The 19493-nt window shown below is 58.1% G+C and overlaps 1 protein-coding gene across 2 annotated transcripts in view; it reads left to right on the top strand.

The window, feature by feature from the left end:
- The window catches only part of GRM4 (glutamate metabotropic receptor 4), a 107165-nt gene that overhangs the window by 58454 nt on the left and 29218 nt on the right, over positions 1–19493 (top strand). Inside the window, exons 3-5 of one of the 2 annotated variants that reach the window (XM_045795736.2) lie at positions 10602–10737; positions 14074–14228; positions 16293–16433. In XM_045795736.2, coding sequence (XP_045651692.2) covers positions 10602–10737; positions 14074–14228; positions 16293–16433 — 432 coding nt within the window. The remainder of the gene's footprint in view (positions 1–10601; positions 10738–14073; positions 14229–16292; positions 16434–19493) is intronic. The other variant, XM_087858028.1, reaches the window with a different exon arrangement.

The following is a 19493-nucleotide window of genomic DNA, read 5'->3' as shown; positions in this document are numbered from 1 at the left end:
TCCCTTCAATCCTCACAACAGCCCTGTGCGTCTGGGGGTGGGGGTAATGCCATCCCGTGTTATAGATGCAGAGATGGGTGTTCAGAGAGGTTGGGCAAGGGAGCTTCTACCACGAAGCAAGTAGGTGGTTGAAGTGGGACATGGGCCCCGCTGTGCCCACACTTAGCGTCCTGTGTCACACCAGGCCAGCTGTCTGATGCCTGTGTCCCCTGCACCCCCAGAGCCGGCCCTGTTCTCCATAGGGGCAGGGCTGGGCGGGAGCCGAGGCAGAGGGAGAGGGTTTCAGCAGGAAGACAGGATTTGCCTCCTTGGAGGGGCCACGGCAGCTGCTCAGATGACAGGGGTGCTGGACCCCGCACTAACTGCCCCCCCGCCCACGGCACTCCCCAGCCAGGCCCCCCTCCGAACCAGTAGCAAAGGAGAGGTGTGAATGGTGCTGAGGTGTGGTCCGGCTGGCCCGGCAGCTTCAAGGAAGTGTGGATACACGACTCGTGTGCCGGTGTGCACAGCTTTGCGGCCATGTGACTGTGGGGGGCTGGGTATGCAGAGTGGTCGTGTGAGGCTGTGCGGTCGCCGTGGGAGCTTGTGTGGCTGTGGGACTGTGTGTCGGTGCCTGTGTGTGGCCGTGTGTCCTGGTGGCCGCGAGGCTGCACAGGGCTGTCGTCAGGTTTGTGCCTGCGATGGCGTGGGGCTGTGTGTGTCCTCGGGAGGGTTTGTGGCCCTGAGGTTGTGTGAGATTGTGACAGTGATTTGTGAGGGTGTGTGTTGCCATGTGTGCCTGTGTGTGTGTGTTGGGAGGGGGCGGCTGGGAGTGGTGGGCAGCGCTGAGATTATTCAGGGAGCGAAACGTGCGTGTTCTGCCCCGGACAGTCCCTGGGCCTGCACGCTTTGGCCCGGGGTTCCGCCCAGCACCCCTCTCTGGGGACAGTTCCTGGCTTAGCATGGTGCCCCTGGTCCCCAGAGCGTATATCACCGTCAGGGGCGCTGGGTCCTGGCCCTGGCTGGGTGAGGAGGTCTCTGTCTTCCCGGCTCCTGCCCTCCCGCATGAGCGGCTCCTACCCTCACTGGCCTCTCCTGTTCCCCAGAGGTGTTGGCTCCCGGAGGCAGACCCAGGCCTTCATTGACTCCACCACAAGTGGCCCTCACTCCAACTCCACCGCGTGCAGCTTCTTTAAGTCCTTTCCCATTTTGCAGTTGCAAAGTCTGATGCTCAGAGAGGCTAAGTGACTTGTCCAAAGTCACCCAGCAAGGAAGCTGTGGAGCCAGCTTGCTCTGCCTCCGGCTGGAGCGGGGAGGGAGCTGAACACAGGCGCAGTCTTCACGCTTCGCACAAACCTTTGGTGGAGTGCGTTAGGGAGGCACCTCCAGGCGGGAAACCGGGGGACTGTCTTCTCCTCATTGTCCCTTGGTAGCTGGGTCTTCCTGGCTCCAGCCGAATCTCCCCCAGTGGGCCCACGACCTCCCCGGGGCTGGAGTCAGCAGGGAGGGTGAATATTGTACTTCATGTTCTTGTCTGTGGGCCCTGCCGTCTTCAGACTCCGAGCACCTGCCAGTTTGCATGGCTATCTTATACTTGTCTTCACTTCTTCTTCTTCTTCTTGTTTTTTTTTTTTTTAAATAAACCCTACCCCCAACATGGGACTTGAACTCACGAACCCAAGATCAAGAGTCACGTGCTCTACCAAATAAGCCAGCCAGGCGCTCCTTCACTTCTTCTTTTGCACGTTATTTCCAAAGTCCTCATAGCAAGGAATTTGCATCTAGGTGGAGAAGTAAAATCTCCAGGCAAGGCAGGACTGGAGAGATATCCGGGTGTGCGTGATGCCCAGCACCTGCTGGGCATGGAGCTCACGAGTGCGTCCCACAAGGGCGGAGGCCGTGAGTGGATTATCTTTGTAGCCCAGAGCCTGGCATGAAGTAGGTGCCAGGTGCAAAGTGGGTGCCCAGTGCCTGTGCATACAGATGTCCCGGCACTCGGTTCGACAGGCGGTGGCTCAGGGTGGAGGTGACAGTGGGTTGCAGGGCGCAGGGAGCTCCCAGAGGAGGTAGAAGGGTTTGAGCTGGTGCAGGTGTCCACCTTGGATTCCCAGAGTCTCTGCCCTACACCGTGCTAGCAGCTCCGGCCCCTGCCATCCCCGTCACTCGGGTACTCTGTGGCTCGCTCATGCAGCAAGGATGAATCAGTGCCCGTCTCTCGAGCACGTGCGGCATGAGTGCTGGGCCCCCTGAGGCTCTGAGCGGAGATGCAGACTCTAAGGAGTTAACCGAGGCCCAGGGAGGGAAGGCTGCAGAGGGTCACTGCGGCACAGTGCCGGCAGGGGCCCTCCTGGCTGAGCTGCGGCCTCTGCAAAGGCCTGTGGAGGCAGCAGGTGTGGTCCAATGGCAGGTTCTCGTAGGGGCCCGGGTAAGGCTGGGTGCTGCAGACCTGAGGAGGAGGTGTGGACCTTGAGTCCCTGTCTCTGTCTGTCTGTCTGTCTCATACACACACACACACACACACACACACACACACACACACACGGAACCATGGAGGGTTGTAGGCAGGGAGCTGTGTGTCAGATGGAGGCTGGAGTGGAGAGTGGATAGTGGGGAGTAGGTCCGGGAGCAGGAGCAGAGAGGGACAGTGGCCGTGAACCAGGCCTGAGCTGCTTCCTCCCCTTCCCCCTCCCCCACCTCAGAGGCCTCGAGGCCCCTGTGGAGCCCCGGACCCAGCTGGAACCAGGGCTGGTGGGAGTCTGGGCCCACCCTCACTGTCTCCCGCAGCCTTCCTCGCCCTGCAACAGCATTGTCTCAGAGCCTGGGCTCTTCAAGACCTCAAAACCCCCTCCGGCCACAGCTCCGCTGCTGAAAACGAAAGTAGTACTGGATTAGTCACTGACCCCTCTGAGTAGCTCCCTTTCCTGAAAGTGGATTTGGGAAGAGGGCCTGGCTTTTGGAGTGGGAGGAAAGGAGGGCAGGGGTGTGTGTGTGTGTGTGTATGTGTGTGTGTGTGTGTCTGTTGCGGGGCGGGGGGGGGGGGGGGATATGGTCCAGGGTAACTCCCAGCCTCCCTCGTGCCTTCCCCCCACCTCCCTCTCTGCTGGGAACTTATGGGAGCCTGGGAGCCACCCTTGGGTTGTGTAACTTCCTCCACCTTTCTCTCCATGTTGCAATTTGCTGCCTTCACATTTTGCCATAATGTAGATTTTTCCACTTGATTTCCCAGAATTTGTCTTTTCATTGTTTTTCTCCTTTTTTAAATTTAAAAGGACAAAAGAAGAAAAAAAAAGAAAAAAGCAAGGAAAAGAGAGAAGGAGGAGAGGAGCCCATGTCTGTGCTGGCCTCCTGCGGCTGCTTGCCCTGCCCACTACAGCCGGCAGCCGCAGGGAAATTTCCCCTCTCTAGTCGGGAGCCCTGTCCCCGGGGTGCTGTTTGGGCCAGTTGAGCAGCCTGGATTGCAGAGTGTGATCCCGGGGCCCTGGGTGCTGGAGCAAGATCGGGAGGATGTGGAGTCCTCCTGGGGGAGCCCTGGGTGCGGCGCCCTGTCCTGGCCACTCTGCCCCGTGGGGCCCTGCATGCTGGCCACTTAGCTCCTGCCTCAGGGCCTGGCAAGGATAGGTCTCCTGGTGAGTGAGAGAATGAGAATAGAACTGGAGAAAGATGCCCAAGCAGGGAGGGGGAGACCCCTGGGGAGGAACCAGGGAGCCCAGGTCCCTTGACTGCCCCCTTCGTGGCGGTGGGCTTGGCTGAAAGCAGGCTGTTCTGGTGGGGAGGCCTTCTCTCCCTGCCTGCCCTGGCTGCTAGGGTGGGCACTGCCCAGAAGCGGGGGTGCTGTGAAGGCAGGGGATCGGGGGGTTGCTTGGGGGGGTGGCAGGATTGTGGGGAAGGCTTAGACAGGTGGAGTGGGGAAAGCCATCTGGTGGGGGGCAGGGAGATGTGGGGAGGGACGCAGCTGGGTGCAGGTGCGGTGTGTGTACACCCGAGTCCCCTGGGGCGTTAGGGAGACCCTGCCAGTGGGAAGTCTGGCTGACTGACTCCCCCTGGGTGTCCCTTAGTGCGGCGCCCCTTCATGCCTGTGGTTTCTGCATGTCCCCATCCTCAGACAAGCTCCCCGGGTCATCCGTGCTGATGGAGGGAGCCAGGTGCACACGGTGCGGGGCCGCAGAGGACAGAAAAACCAGGTCATTTCAGCAGCGAGCTCTCACTTGAGGGTGGGATTTACAGGTCTAAAGTGTTTTCAATTCCTGGCTCTCAGGCAAGGCAGCGGCTCCCAGGGAAAAGTCAGAGCAGAGTCCGAAGCTGTCCCTGCCCTTCAGCTGCACCACCTGGCCCAAGCCTCCCTGTCCTCTAGGACACAACAGGGTGGAGCGAGGGGACACAGCCCCCACCTCCCACCCTCACGTCACCCTGCTGGTCTCCTCCTCTGCCCTGCCTCCAGGAGGTTTTCTGCCAAGCTGAGTAGGTTGTCTGAGGGTAGGGGCTCTGGCCTCCTCACGGCTGTGTCCTAGCATCTGGAACTTGCCAGGCCCCTAACGGGCTCAGTAGGCATTTGTTGACTCCATGAAGGGAACGCAGTGGTAGCACGTAGGCAGGGTGTGTTGGCGAATGCGTGGTGAAGCGTGGAGAAGCAGGCAGTGGGCCCGGCACCCAGGGGGCCGGCCCTGCCACTGTGTGCTCCTGCCGGCCAGGTGGGCTGTCTCCTTACGCTCGTCCTCGGGCCGATCGCTCTCTTTTCTGATGGTCTTGCTTTTCCCAACTAGACCGTGAGCTCCAAGGGAGGGATCTTCCTTGTTCTCATTTCTCAGCATCTGATCGTGCCAGGAACTGAGCAGGGCACTTGTCCAATGAATGCATGCCCGAATGAATGAATGCACAAACGCACAGATGCAGCCTTGCCCTTGGGGAGCGCAGCTGGAGGCAGACACTGACACAGGTACTTCAGCTGGACCTGGAGAACACCGGGAAAGGTCATCAGACCGCAAATGCAAAGGGCTCAGAGACCACAAAATACAACAGGAAACCAGGATCGAGTTTTGCTAGTGGAGTCTCTACGTCACATTCAAGTCAGGGCAGGTGCCTGGAGGGGAAGATAGGATTTCAGGAGTCAGGAGGCTGGAGGGCACCCCACTCCCCTCCCCTCTTTTTTTTTTCTTAAAAGATTATTTATTTATTTATTTGACAGGGAAAAAGAGAGAGCACAAGCAGGTGGAGTAGCAGGCAGAGGGAGAGGGAGAAGCAGGCTCCATGCTGAGCAAGGAGCCCGATGTGAGGCTCGATCCCAGGACTCTGGGATCAGGACCTGAGCCAAAAGCAATCCCTTAACCAACTGAACAATCCACGTGTCTCCCCTCCCCTCTAGCACACTGTGGATGCCCCTGGGCTGGGAGTGGCTGAGGGCTCCATTTCACGGATGGGAAAGGGAGGCTGGGTGTGTCCGGGTGCTTTCTCCGTCAGGCAGCACACATGAGGACGAGAGCACCGTCATTGTGGCTCGTGTCTGAAAGTTTTGTCTGGTTTGGGTTCTGGGCTCCATATTTACTAAGCATTTACATTTTGCCATATTTGCTTCTGATTATTATTTAAAAAATGAAACCTGGATTGTCTAGAAGCCGACACTCTCCCTCCCCACCCTGTGGAGCCCCTCTTGGTCTTGTTCTTTTGCTTCCCTCCCTGGAGGTGACCATGACTCTGAATGGGGTGGGTTCCCTTCTTGCCCCTGCGTGGTCATTCAGCATGCATTTATTGAGCACCTACTGTGTGCCGGGCACTGTTCTAGGCACTGGGGAGGTTGCAGTGAGTGTGACAGACAGAAGCTCCTGCACATACGGATGTGTGTCTGCGTAGGTGCTAAATCTTATTATATGTGGTCTTTAAGTTCTTCATAAACAGGACAGATCACATTGTGATTTGCCTTTCCGATCAACTTCCGGTTCTTAGGATTTTGTTGTGCTGGTAAGTGAGAGCTGTTTTCTTTCCATTGTACCAACGCCACAGTTTACCCGTTCTTCTGTTGTAAAATACATAGGTCATTTCCGCGTGTTTGCTGTTTCAAACTGTGCCGGAGAGCACGCCTGCGTGGGGCTCCTGGTGCCCACGTGTGCGTTTCTGGGGGAATGCAGAAGGGAGCATGCCGCCACACTCACTAGATGTCACCATGTGGTCTCCCAAGTGTTCAGTGGATGCTCCCCCACTGAACTGTCCAGCTGTCTGGGAGCAGAGGCAGGGCCTTGAGGGATGGGACCCAGGACGGTCCGTTTTGACCAGTGGGAGGGGAAGGTGTGGAGAGAGGGCGGGCTCTGGGCTGCCACAGCTCGGGGTGATCTGGGCACTCGTTGCAGGGCTGGAGGGGGAAGGTGGGGCCCAGGGAGGTGAGGGGACGCCCCTGCATTCACTGCCGGTTTAGTTGGGGTGGCTCTGCTGAGGCTGTGACAGAGCAGGCAGGAAGCCACCGAGGGCTGGCCTGGATTTGAAAGCCCTGGTGCCGGACGAGAGCCTCAGCTGGAGATGGGCTCTGCCCCAGCTGCCGCGTGCCCCTGGGCAGAGTGCGGCTCCTCTCCGGCCTCTCTCTCCTCGCTCCCTGCCCAGCTTGGGCCCGGAGGTCTCTGAGGTCCCTACGCCTCCATGTGTTCAGATGTGCTTGGCAGGTGGTTGTGGCTTCGTGCCCATGGCCCTGCGAGTGGACGCACTGACTTGGTGGACAGCAGAGCTCGTAGCTGGCAGCTGGGTGCTTGCCGGGGGTGCTGGGAGGCTGGGATGTGGAGTGAAGAGCTTGTCAAGGGGGACTTAAGGGGGAACCCCAGACTCCTGCATGCTCCCTTCCTTCTTATGATCCTGTGCCTGGAGTCTGGGAGAGGTGGAAGGTTCCAGCCTCTGAGCAGAGATAGGGAGTGGGCTTGTTCCTTGTCCCTTAGGTTTAACTCAATTCTATTTATTGTCCATGTGGACTCATGGGTTCATGTTTTATCCAAAGAGAGAGGCCACAGAGGAAAGGAGTAGGGGTGCAGAGAAGGGCCCCCTCCCTGGTAGAGAGGTTTGAAGAGGGAATCCCAGGGGAGTGTTAGTCACAGGACCCCCCCCCCCCAGTGATGGTGATGGATCTGCAACGGCAGGGATGGTGGGAAAGATGGTGGCGTGTGATTGGGGTCTTTCTAGGGGTGGGGAGGGGTTGCAGGAGGTAGGGGTCCACAGAGACCCAGTGACCCAGGCCTTTTCTTTTTCCACCTGAGAGAGGGTCTGGACACAGACCCAGATTGCAGTTGCACTTACGGGCTGTGTGACCTCCGTGAGGCCACCTAGCATGTCTGAGCCTCAGCCCTCATCTGTGAGACCGGGCTATTAGCCCTGCCCCGGCGGTGCGTGCCAGGCTTGCTCTGGCTGCTTCAGTAAATGCTGGTCCCTCTGGGGCTACTCCGGTCCTCTCTGGCTGCAGCGACGGGGCGAGGAGGGCAGTTGAAGTAGATGCCCCTCACTGCCGGGAGCTCGTGTCACGCCAGCAGAGCCTGGTGAGCCAGCCGCTTAATCCCCATTCTGGGGTCCCTGGAGCAGCCAGGCTGACATTTGGGCTGTGGTGCACAGGGACCATGTGGGTACTTGACTTCTCCCCTTGGGCCAGTGACACCAGGGGGCACTTCCTCCAGAGCAGGCCAGGTGCCCAGATGTGCCCATGTCTACGGGCTGCAGGTGTTCCCTTGACCTTGTCCCCCAACCCCTTCCGCACATGGCCTGAGCTGTGACACGAGGGACTGGCTGCGGGGGTGGTCGCGGGAGCCAGATGGCCTGTGTTTAAACCCCTACCCTACCCCTGGCTATCTGCATGATCTTGGGAAGCCCCTTAACCTCTCTGTGCCTCAGTTTCTTCGTCTAGAAATTGGAGATGTGCTCATGACACCCCAGTTGAATGAATGCATGTAAAATTTGCAGAGTAATATTCAACAAGCATTAGATGCTTCTGAAACGTTCACTGGTATTTTCGGGCTCTGCAGAACCCCCCAGACTCCCCTCCAGTCGCCTCCCTCTCTTGCGGTTGTAAGAGTATCCTGCTCAGACATACTCCCGTGTCAAGAACCTCATGGCTGTCTCACGTTCTAGCTGACGGGGCCGTGTCATTTAATTCTTCTTTCACCAGAGGGGAAGCGTGTAAGATATGCCCACGGATCCTCCTCGGGGGCATGGCCCAGAAATACCATTTAATCTGCAAGTTTCTGCCCATTTGAGGACAATTAACTCCCCTCCCCTGCTTCCCCCCGTCTGCCCCTGGCCCCCCTCCTCCCTCCTGGAGCCAGGTGGCTCATTCTCACCCCCCTTCCAGCCGCCTCCCCTTGTCCATCTGTCTCTCCAGATGGGGGGGAAATGTCACAATTGGCCCACTTTCTAACTGGAAAGGAACCATATGGAGGGTTTAGCCGGGAGCTGAGCGTCTGCCCAGCGCCATTAGTGCAAGGCCAGCGCTGTGGGCAGCAGACTGGCTCCCCTTGGCTCTCTCTGTGGGACCCGGGTCTGGAGAGACCAGTCCTGCCCAAGGACCCTCCCTCCTTCTCTCCCTTCCCCAGGAGCTCCTGGTGACCCTGGGCTTCTCTAGTGCTTGGGACTTCTTTGGTGCCTTAGGAGAGACCTGAGGAGCTTGGCCTGCCTGTAAGAGGCAGAAAGTAAGGGAGGTGGGTTCTTGTCGGGGGCAGGGGCAGAGAGCCATGGCTGTTTTGCCGGCCGTAGAGAACCAGGGGTCTACTTCCTGGGGACAGGGATGTGAGAGTGCGTGTGTGTCATGTGGCCCCAGGCCTGGCAGGTGCCTGGCACAGAACAACCCCCCTTCTAGTGGGTGTATCTTGTTTCTCCCCAGAATGCCCCCCATCTGGCTGTGTATGCCTCCTCCCTCAGACTCAGCTCAGGGTCACTGCCTTTGGGCAGCCTTCCCTGGTTGCTACCTCCCCGCCCAAGGGTAGAGGCTCTTTCTTGAGTGGGGCTGGGTGTTGGCGTTTCTCCTGGTGGGGCTGGTGGGTGGGACCCCCACAGAGACGCATGGAGTCTTTACAGGAGTGTCAGGTGGCCCCAGCGTGGGCGGAGAGGCCATTTGGAGGCCCAGGGGTAGCAGCCATGAGCCCAACGGAGGTAGATGGTTTGAGGCATTGCTGAGTTCCCAAGGGATTGTTTCTGGGGTGAAGCTGGGCTGAGACCCTTGAGTAGGACCCGGAGGAGACTGACAGTCTTAGATAAAGGATCAGCTTCATTAAGAATAATCCCCCTATGCTTTTCTATCAGCTGAGCCCTGACTGCCACGCGGGGCGCTGGGGTTCTTGATCCCCGGAGGCTCCCTGCTCTGTATCGCAGTAGGGACAGGGCACTGTGTGGCTTTGGGCAAGCTGCTTCTCTCTATCTTCATCTGTCCACGGCTGTCGATAGCAGCAACCGTGGTCCTCAAGTGCTTTCATACCAGGAGATCAGGTGGGATTTCAGCGCACGGATGATACCTGTCCCCTGCCAGCACTGGAGATATGTCTAAGGCTAGGAACTGGCTGGGTGAGGTCTGAAGTTCCAGGGTTTCTGTGAGCTGCACAGCCTGGGTGTGAATCTGGCCCTCAAGGTATTGACTCTGCGTCCTGGATGCTCCCACAGGCATCGGGCTGGCCTTCTTACAGGGGAACGAGCTCAAGAGATGGTCAGGCCCTGGCCCCTGCCCCCTCCTCCAGGAGCCAGCCAGGCCGGCAGTGGGCCAGAGGCGGAGAAACAGGAGGCTCGCAAAGACCCCCTCAGCCCTTCAGAGCTCCTCTGGTCACTCCTCATGAAGCCCTCTGTTAGAATGGCTTTCCTGGGGGCTCTTGAACTGGCACCAGGGGGAGAGGCGTCAAGGCACCGTGTGGGGGCCAGGGTATAGTGTGGGAGCTGGGAAGGCAAGCCTGGGACGACCTGGAGGCACGGGCCTGGGACGGACGGGTGTGAGTCAGCCGCTGTGCACAGAGCTCTTATCAAGGGGCCTGTTTCTGAGCACATGACCTGGGGACAAGAGCCCTGGGAGGTGCGTGTGGCTGTGGGTGCATGGCATGCTGATAGCCCAGGGTGGGCAACTTGCTCTCTTCTCGGATTGACTCCTCCAAAAAAAAACCTTATGAAGTGGTTTCAGTGACAATAACCACCGTTTGCTGAGCACGCCCCGTGTGCCAGATAGTCTCGTATTTATGTGCACTTACTTGCTTCGCTGTGAACTATTCTCTTCACTTTATACATGATGTATTTAAGGCACAGAGAGGTTCAGTAACCATCCTGAGGTCACACAGCAGGAAGTAGCAGAGCTGAGATTTAAACCCAGGCCGTCTAGCTCCTAAACATGGTGCTGTATTGCCTCTTGCAAGCAGCCTGGTTTATATATGGGGCACTGAGGCACAGAGAACTGAAGTGACATGCCCACGGTCATCCCGCTGGTGAGCGGTGGAAGCCTAAGTTGTACGGTGGCTGTTCTCTAGCCTGTGCCTGGAGATCAGGACCTGGGAGCTAGGAGTCCACCCGGGGGCCCGTGGGCAGCCCCTGGCCTCTCCCTCCTGGAGGGAGTGTGTGTGGGAGGGCGTGGGGTGAAGCGGGGAGAGACTTGCACTGCCCGGCTGCCCCAGGGCTGACTGGCGCCCTTCCCACAGGGGGCGTGTGCATTGCTCAGTCCGTGAAGATACCGCGGGAACCCAAGCCCGGGGAGTTCGACAAGATCATCCGGCGCCTCCTGGAGACCTCAAACGCCAGGGCGGTCATCATCTTTGCCAATGAGGATGACATCAGGTGAGAGCAGGCGGCAGCCGGGGGGATTTGGGAGCCGGTTGTGGGGAGAGCCATGGGTCCTGCTGGAGACCTTCCGAGACAGGCCCTCTGTAGGATCCAGAGAGGTGGGGTGGGAGATCCATCAGGCTGGGGCACAGCTACTGGTAATGGGCACCCCTTCCCCCGCCTCCCCATTTCCTGCATTCGTTCTACCAGCTGGGGATGGTAACAGGTACTTCAATAGAGGAGTTAAGGCCTTGGGCTTGCAGCCAAAGCACCTAGGTTCTAATCCTGCTCTCCCTCCTCCTAGCTGTGTGACCTGAGGCAAGTTTCTCAACCTCTCTGTGCCTCTTTTTTGCTTTAAAAAAAGGGGGAGCTAAGGATGCCTGCCTGACAGTGTTATTTGAGAACTGAATGCAGGAATGTGCATAAACGGCTTAGAGCAGAGGCCTAGAGCAGAGGCCGGCAGGCAGCAGGTGGCTGGGGCACCGGACCCTGTCAGCCCCTGGCTCCTCTCTTTGGCAAAGCTTGTAGTAGTGGGAAGAGGCCTGGGCTGTGGGTCTAGTCCCAGGTTGGGTGCACACTCACGGTGGCAGTGCCGTCCCCTCCCTGGGCCTCAGTCTCTACATGTGCAGAGGAAACAGGTGGACTTTTGGGTGCCAGGACCATGCCGTACAAATGCGGGGCCAGCCCACCTCTCTGCACGTGTGCTTCTGGCAGAGTCAGAAGCTCGGGTGCACTGGAAAGCACCCATCTTAACCCACTTCCCTTCCTCTTGCCTTTTCCCCTGCTACTACGTCTCAGACTGATGTCAGGGCCAAGATGGGCCCGGCCTCCGCGATTGTCTTGTTCAAGGAGGAGAGACGCAAGCTCTGAGCTCGGGGAGCCCCAGTCTGAGGGAGAACCCCAGTCTGAGGGGGAGACACAGATTTGTCCTCAGGGAGCCCCAGTCTGAGGGCAGACACAGCCCTGCCTCAGGGAGCCCCAGTCTGAGGGGAGACATAGCTCTGCCCTCAGGGAGCCCCAGTCTGAGGGAGACACAGCCCTGCCTCAGGGAGCCCCAGTCTGAGGGAGACACAGCCCTGCCTCAGGGAGCCCCAGGCTGAGGGAGACACAGCCCTGCCCTCAGGGAGCCCCAGTCTGAGGGGAGACACAGTCCTGCCTCAGGGAGCCCCAGTCTGAGAGAGAGACACAGTCCTGCCTCAGGGAGCTCCAGTCTGAGGGAGAGACACAGCCCTGCCTCAGGTAGCCTCAGTCTGAGGGAGGAGACATAGCTCTGCCCTCAGGGAGCCCCAGTCTGAGGGAGAGACACAGCCCTGTCTCAGGGAGCCCCAGTCTGAGGGGAGACACAGTCCTGCCCTCAGGGAGCCCCAGTCTGAGAGAGAGACACAGCCCTGCCCTCAGGGAGCCCCAGTCTGGGGGGGGGGGCAGAGACACAGCCCCTGCACTTGCAGAGAAGGATAGACAGTAGATGTGGTCCCCCTCAGACCTCCTCCGTCAGTTGGCTGGCCTGAGGTGTCAAGCCTGCTGTGCCCTCAGGCCTCCCCTCCCCTTGGCCAACAAAAGCTGCCTGTCTGCCCCTGCCCCCATGTGCCTCCCTCCCTGTTGTTAACCCATGTCCATCCAGGTCCCATTCTTTCCAGCACTTTCCCCACTTGGTAAAGACCGTATCCCAGACCTGAGTTGCCCAAAATAGATTTCAGGGAGACATTGCCAGGTCCCTGCAGGGAGGGAGCAGGAACTTCTGGAAGACCATTAAGACCACAAAAGCCAAGAAGATCAGCTCTAAGGACGGTGTCTCTGGCAGTGAAAGGCTGGGAAGGGGGAATCAGAGGCTACCGAGACCAGGGGCGGCCCCTGACCCCCTTAAGGTTTACAGGCCCCCTAAGTTCTGCCTTGGGACATTCCTGTTGCCCACAGGTCTGCCAGCTCCCAGAGCAGGAGGGTCCCTTCAGAAGTCCTTTCCCTCACTTAAATCACTGGTCCCTGTATTCCTGTCCCCACCCCCACCCCAAAGCCTGGCACTCAAATCCCACCCCCCACCCAGAGGTGCACCCCATGCCAGGCCTCCTGCTTAGCTCAGATAGACCCATGGGCTGGGAGGGGAGGATGAAGGCACTGGGCCCTGTGTCCCAGACAAGAGGCACCTAGCGGAGGGACTGACTCCAGAGGGAAGTGGCAGCACGAAGAGGGAGGGGCAGAGGCATTTCTGGAAATCCACATGCATTTTCAGAAGCAAACAGAAGTAAAAATAAACCCAGGTGACTTTGCAGGGAGGGAGGCCTGGGAGCTCTGGTCATCTCTGGCTGGCCAGATGCAAGCGGGTATTAATAGGGCTGTGGGTGTGGCTTCTGGGAACAGCTCCCCCACATTCGTGTGCACTGGAGGGGCTGCAATAAGTTTGGGGGTCTGGGATCGTCGAGAGTCAGGAGCTGCTGGAGGAGGGAAGGTGTGGGTTCTGGGGCCTGCAAACGTTTCTCCCTGGCAGCCCCAGGCTGTCCCCCCCTGCCTGGGCTCAGCAGCCACTCCCAAGCCCTGGTGGCCTGTCCCAGTTTCTAGTATCCCAGCCTCTCGCTTGCTGTGGGATCCTGAGCAAGGTGCTCCCCTCCTCTGTGTTCTAGTCTTCCCCCCCAGTGGGAAGAGCTGGGCTGGGGGAATTCTGCCCAGTCCTCACTGGTTTTCTCCTCCCTGAGTGCCTCCTATGGGCGCTGCCCTGTGCTGGGCTCTAGGGTCCCCAATTTGATGACAACCGCTGTCACAGTAGGACTGTGGAGGGGTGAGACTCGCACCCTTTCATCCATCCAGGAGGGTGTGGGAAGCAGCTCTTCGGAGGCCCTAGGCCTTTGGCACAGAAAGAGGAGGGGCAGAGAGGGCTCTGCTGGCAGGGAGCAGCGAGTGCAGAGGGGTAACGGTGTAGATGGGTGTGTGTGCGTGCGTGCACATGCGTGTGTGGGTGTGTGGGCGTGTGCACACATATAAATGTGAGAAGGAGACGAGAGATGGGCTGTGGGATTAGGGCCAGGGTGGTGTGAACCCGAGGACACAAACTGGGCAGGTGTAGTGCGGGGGTCTGAGTCAGATCCGGGGTGTGCTCACACCAAGGGAAACAGGTATGGTCTTTACAAAGACAGATGTGGTCCTAGGGGCAGGAGTGGGTGTGGGGGAGCACCCTGGGCCTAGAGGCGAGCGTAGGCCAGGGGCAGGGGGAGCCATGGGCCTGGGGGATAGGCATGGGCTATTCGGGGGACATGTGCTTGCCTACAGGGGTCAGCCAAGGGCGTCCGCGAGCAGGGGTGGCCAGGGTGGGCAGTTGCAGGGGCAGACACGGCGGGGCTGGGCCGGTGTGTGTTCCCACAGGCATGTGCTAGAGGCAGCTCGGAAAGCCAACCAGACGGGCCACTTCTTCTGGATGGGCTCGGACAGCTGGGGCTCCAAGAGCGCGCCCGTGCTGCACCTGGAGGAGGTAGCCGAGGGCGCTGTCACCATCCTCCCCAAGAGGATGTCTGTGCGAGGTAGGCCCGGCAGCCCTGGACTGCACACGCCCCGCTACTACCTGCCGCCACTGTCGGTGTGCTGCCCAGCTGTTTCTTCTTGCTGCCCCCTACTCCATTCCTCGCCCACTCCTCATCCTCCCACGCCCTGCTTTCCTCTTCCTTGGCCCACACCCTCTTTGTGCTGATGCTCGAGGCTGGATGGCCTTTCTAGCTACACTCGACCCAGCAGGATTCAAACCCAGATTCAGGAGCTCTCTTCTCCCTTCTCAGATGTTTTAGGGTGTGGGAGGTATGTGGCACCTACAGGAAGCTTATTTATCAAGGACTTTCCTTCATCCCCACACACTTCCAGCCCTACTCCCATCTGGGACAGAGAGCCAAGGCCCTCACTCTGCCTGGGGCATGTCCTCTGTCAGAAGGGCCTGGGAGCTGCCAGCAGGGGACAAGAAGAGGGTGATGTGCCAGGTTCTCCCTGCGGCCCCTGCCTGGGTCTGGCAGGCCCTCGGGAGTGTTGGGGTTGGGTCTATCCTGTCCGGCATCCCTTCCTCCTGGGGCAGAACCCACAATCACCCTGGGCAGGAACGGTCTGCTCTGGCTGGAATCTCGCTGTGAGTGAGGCATGAAGTTCCCATTAGTGGCCCAATTTGGCAGGGACCTCACTGTCCTCACCACGGGGGAGGCAGGCTCCCAGGGCATTCTCCCCTGTTCCTGCTTCGTTAAATAGCAGCCAGCATCGAAGTTGCTGGGAAGGCCCGCAGACATCCGTCTCTACCGACATTTGCAAGAGACCAAGGGCGCTTGCTCAAGGTCGCACAGCAGGCAGAGGGGACACAGGCCGCAGAAGTTCCGCATTATCCTTCTCAGCCTCGGGCCATAGCAAACACAAAACAGTAGTGACCATGGCTACTGGGAGACATCTCATTTCATCTTTCCAGCGACCCCATAAGACACTTTTTTCCACATTTAGTAAAGGACTACATTAAGGCTCAGAGAGACGAAGCGACATATAGTGGCTATTAAGTGGCATAGCTGGGAATGGAACCCAGAGCTTGTCTGAGAAGTCCCTTTCTCCCCTGCAATATTAGAGAAGCCTTTGAGCAGTGTTTCTTATCCAGGGGACAATGTGACCCCCAAGGGACATCTGCCAAAGTCTGGGGACATCTTCAGTTGTCGCGACTAGGGAGTGACGCTACTCGATATCCTGCCCCCGCAACTCATAATGATCCGGCCCTAAGTGTCAGTAGCACCAAGGCTGGGAAAGCCTGCCCTCGCCAGTCCCTCACCAACGTCAGCATTCTCCTCCAGCTCTGACAGTCACTGAGCCTCCACTTGAACCCTGCCCTAGTGTGGACCCTACTGAACTTCCAGGCCTTCTGGCCCACCCCCAGCAGCTCGGTCAACGATGCGTGTTACTGGGAACAGTCATCGATGCAGAAGGGGCCCTGGGGGGAGAGAGCAGGCACTCTTCACTCTCCAGCCTACCCACCCTGGGGTGGGGTTTTCTGGGCTTAGAGCAGAGGCGGGGAGTCCCCTTTGGAACATCTGGAGGAGGAAGCCCTGTCAGCGATCGGAAAGTTCTGAACTTGAAGACGGAAGATCCAGGCCCTGGTCTTGCTGTGTGACCTGGGTCATCCCCTGCCCTCTCTTGTCTGGTCTCCTCTAAGGAACCAGAGAGCTCGGTGCTACCAGCTTCGGTCACCCCCTCTCCCCCCGCCCCCAGCCTCTCTGCTCTAATCTCGGGACCCCAGGTGGCTCCTTCTCAAAGAGGCCCGATATTAGCATTTGGGTGGTTCAAAGGCAAAGCGTGAAGCACACTTGCTCCCATAAAGGCAGCAGTTGTAAGATGACACATGCCCCCCCCCCCCCCGGGACTTAATACAGCCCTTTTCATTTTGAATGAAATCAAATGCTCCACGTTGTTTTTTTCCGGCTGGGCCCTGGATCAGAGGCTGTGCTCTTCCCTTCCTCCCTCCCTCTGCCTGGGCCATCTCTAAACCGGGGGTTTGGGGGAGTGGAAGCAGTAAGGGCTGGGGCAGGTGGGGAAGGGGAGTGCGAGGCCCTGACGTCCTGGTTCCCTGCCAGGCTTCGACCGCTACTTCTCCAGCCGCACGCTGGACAACAACCGGCGCAACATCTGGTTTGCCGAGTTTTGGGAGGACAACTTCCATTGCAAGCTGAGCCGCCACGCGCTCAAGAAGGGCAGTCACGTCAAGAAGTGCACCAGTGAGCACGCGCGGGGCGGGGCCAGGATGGGCCCTGGGTCGGGGGTGGGCCTACCGCGGGAGCGGGGCGGGGAGGTGGGCTGGCGCCTGGGGGCGGTGCTGGGGGCTCTCGGGGCGGGGTCTGAGGGGGCGGGGGGCGGGGCCGGTCGGATTGGAGGCCTCGGGGGTGGGAGGGCTTAGAAGCCAAGAAACCGCCCTGCTTTCCGCCCTGCTTTCCACTCTCCGTGGTGCTGCTGGGGGAAGGGGGTCCTGGGTCTCGGGAAGAGGTTCCGTCCGGCCTGTGGCCACCTTGGGGTTCATCTGAATGTCCCTAGGATGAGCCCACAGAACTGACCCCAGCTGCCCCGTGGGGGAGTCCAGATGCTCACTGGTCTGAGCATTTTGCAGAAACCGTCTCTAACCCCTCACGGTTCACTCAGTCATTCAGCAAACACCAGTTGACTCCCAGGGTGTGCCCGGCCCTGTTGGAAGCACGGTGGATATAGCACTGAACGAAAGAGTCAAAAATCTCTTGGAATTTTTATCCTAATAGGAAAACGTTTAACCAAGATAAATAAGTGAACTATATAGAATATGTCAGAAAGAAAATTTGCGGTAGACACAACTAAAACAAAGAGATGGCTTTCCTGTAAAGGTAACATCTGAGCAGAGTCCTGAGAAGGATAGGGAATGGGCCACAGGGGGATGGGGCAATGGGTCCATTCTACAGATTGGAAAACAGAGGCTCAGGTAGGTAAAGGGACCTGAGTTTCCATAGATGGAAGATGGTGGAGCCCGATTTGAACCAGGATCTGAGCTCTAGGCCCTAAGTCCCCTAGGGTAGCCATCACGGTGTGTCCACGTTTGGACACATTCCGATGTGGGTCCCTGTAGGTCCCTCTTGGTCTGGGCAGCTCTGCAGCAGGACCTTGCCTCAGTGACTTTGAGGGAGCTCTGGGTGCCTTCAACATGAGTGGTACCTGTGGCAGGATGATGAACTCCCTCTTGTATCCTCCTGGTACAAGACCGATCGGTGGAGCCTGGGCAGAGGGCCAGAGGAGCAAGGGGCCACTGGCCTGGGTGCAGGGGCATGCTGCTTGGAATCTTAGGCAGATCCCCAGGGCCAGGGGAGAAGGAAGCTGGATGAGGTTGTGGGCAGGTGGGGAGGATGCTGCCCTCTGGTGGCCAGGGCCCTCTGGGAATCAGGAATATTGGCCGTTTAGGACCATGGGGATCCCTCCCTCTCCCCACCGCCCAGCAGGCATGCTGTGGTGTGGTTGTACGTGGTAGTGTGTGTGTGTGCACACTGGTGTGTAACACTGTGTGTGTACATGAGTCAGTATGTCTAAGGGAGAAGGGGTATGTGTGTGTTTGTGTGATGCGGGGGCTTATGTTTCTGGGTGAGCTAATAACCAGAATCACTACTGTTTGTTGTGCATCTACTATGTTCCAGATATTTTAAAGACATTATCTTGTTTCGCTCTTACAACAGCTCTAGGGACTTTTGTGAGCCCCATATTATAGAGGAGGATATGGAGAGTCAGAGAGGCCAAGCAACTTGCTGAAGGCTGCACAGCAAATGCTTCATCGGGCCATAATCACAGCAGAGATTTAAGAAGTACAAATGTGACTGAGCATGGGAGACTGAGCCTTCGTGGCTAGGGCGACAGTGCATTTTGGTGACGCCTTTTCTCCTGGCATAATTTTAGAAAACATCTCTTTTATTATTATTTTTTAAAAGATTTATTTATTTATTTATTTTAGAGAGAGAGAGACAGCACGAGCGGGAGGGACAGAGGGAAAGGGAGAGAGAATCTCAAGCGGATTCTGCACTGAGCACTGGGCCTGACATGGAGTTCGATCTCATGACTCTGAGATCATGACCTGAGCCAAAACCAAGAGTCAGTTGCTTAACCAACTGTGCCACCCAGGTGCCTCTAAAAACATCCATTTTATTCTTAAAAGTGCCTAAGTGGGGTGGAAAATTGTATGTTTGCCCTGATTATAGGACACCAGACCTATCTTGAAGATGGGGGGCTAGTGAGACTGGAACCGGGACAGGATGGGTAACTGGGGCCTCCCATGTCCAGCCTGCCAAGGGCGAGGGGCTTTCTGGAGTGACCTCTTGGTCTGGGAGGGGCGGGAGTGAGGAGGGCCTTGGTCAGCCCCTGTAGGCTCTACCCAGATTCCCAGTCCTTGGGTCAGGATTCGCAAATGTCTCCCGCCTGGCTGGTGAACCGGGGAGAAGGGCAGCTCTCCACAGCCCTAAGGGAGTTGTTTGGGCTGTAAGAGCCACAGAGGAAGGAGGGCGAGAGCACAATTCAGAAGAGTAGGAGCTTCAACTGGGAGCCTCAGGCAAGCTCTGTGACCTCTCTGGCCTTTGCTTTCTTATCTGAGGAATGGGCTTGATGGTGAGCCCACCCAGAGGGTATCTTGGGATGGAAACGAGAAAAGATGGAGGCATTCTGTGAACTGGAAAATGGTGGCTCTCAGGCCTGGCCGTGCAGTAGAATCACCTGGCAGCTTTGAAAACGATAGCAGCACTCCACCCCAGACCCATTCAATCAGAAACCCAGGGGTGGGGTTGGGGCTATGGGTTTTGTGAAAGCTCCCCGCTTGATTTTATGTGCATTTAGGGCTGGAAAGTCCCCAAGCCTGGTTCGCAGTGAATCTCTTGGGGAATTTTTTTTTTTTAAGATTTTATGTATTTATTTGACAGAGAGAGACAGCCAGCGAGAGAGGGAACACAAGCAGGGGGAGTGGGAGAGGAAGAAGCAGGCTCCCAAGAGAGCAGGGAGCCCGATGTGGGGCTCGATCCCAGGGGATCATGCCCTGAGCAGAAGGCAGACGCTTAACGACTGAGCCACCCAGGCGCCCCTCTCGGGGAATTTTTTAAAGCTACTGATGCCTGACCCCAGACATTCTCAGTGAATTGATCCTGGGTGCAACCTGGACATCAGGAGTTTAAAAAAAGCACCCCAGGTGGTTCTCCTGTGCAGCAAAGTGTGGGAGCCCCTAGGTCAGGGGGAGAGGCAGTGATGGGAGGGAGGGTGGCACGCACCCCAGGCAGGGGGGAAGGTGT

Source organism: Ursus americanus, chromosome 32 (genome assembly GCF_024610735.1).
Source record: "Ursus americanus isolate L20-20 chromosome 32, mUrsAme1.1.p, whole genome shotgun sequence".
Lineage (NCBI taxonomy): Eukaryota > Metazoa > Chordata > Mammalia > Carnivora > Ursidae > Ursus > Ursus americanus.
The sequence above is the reverse complement of the archived record's forward strand: the minus strand, read 5'-3'. Positions and strand labels throughout refer to the sequence as shown.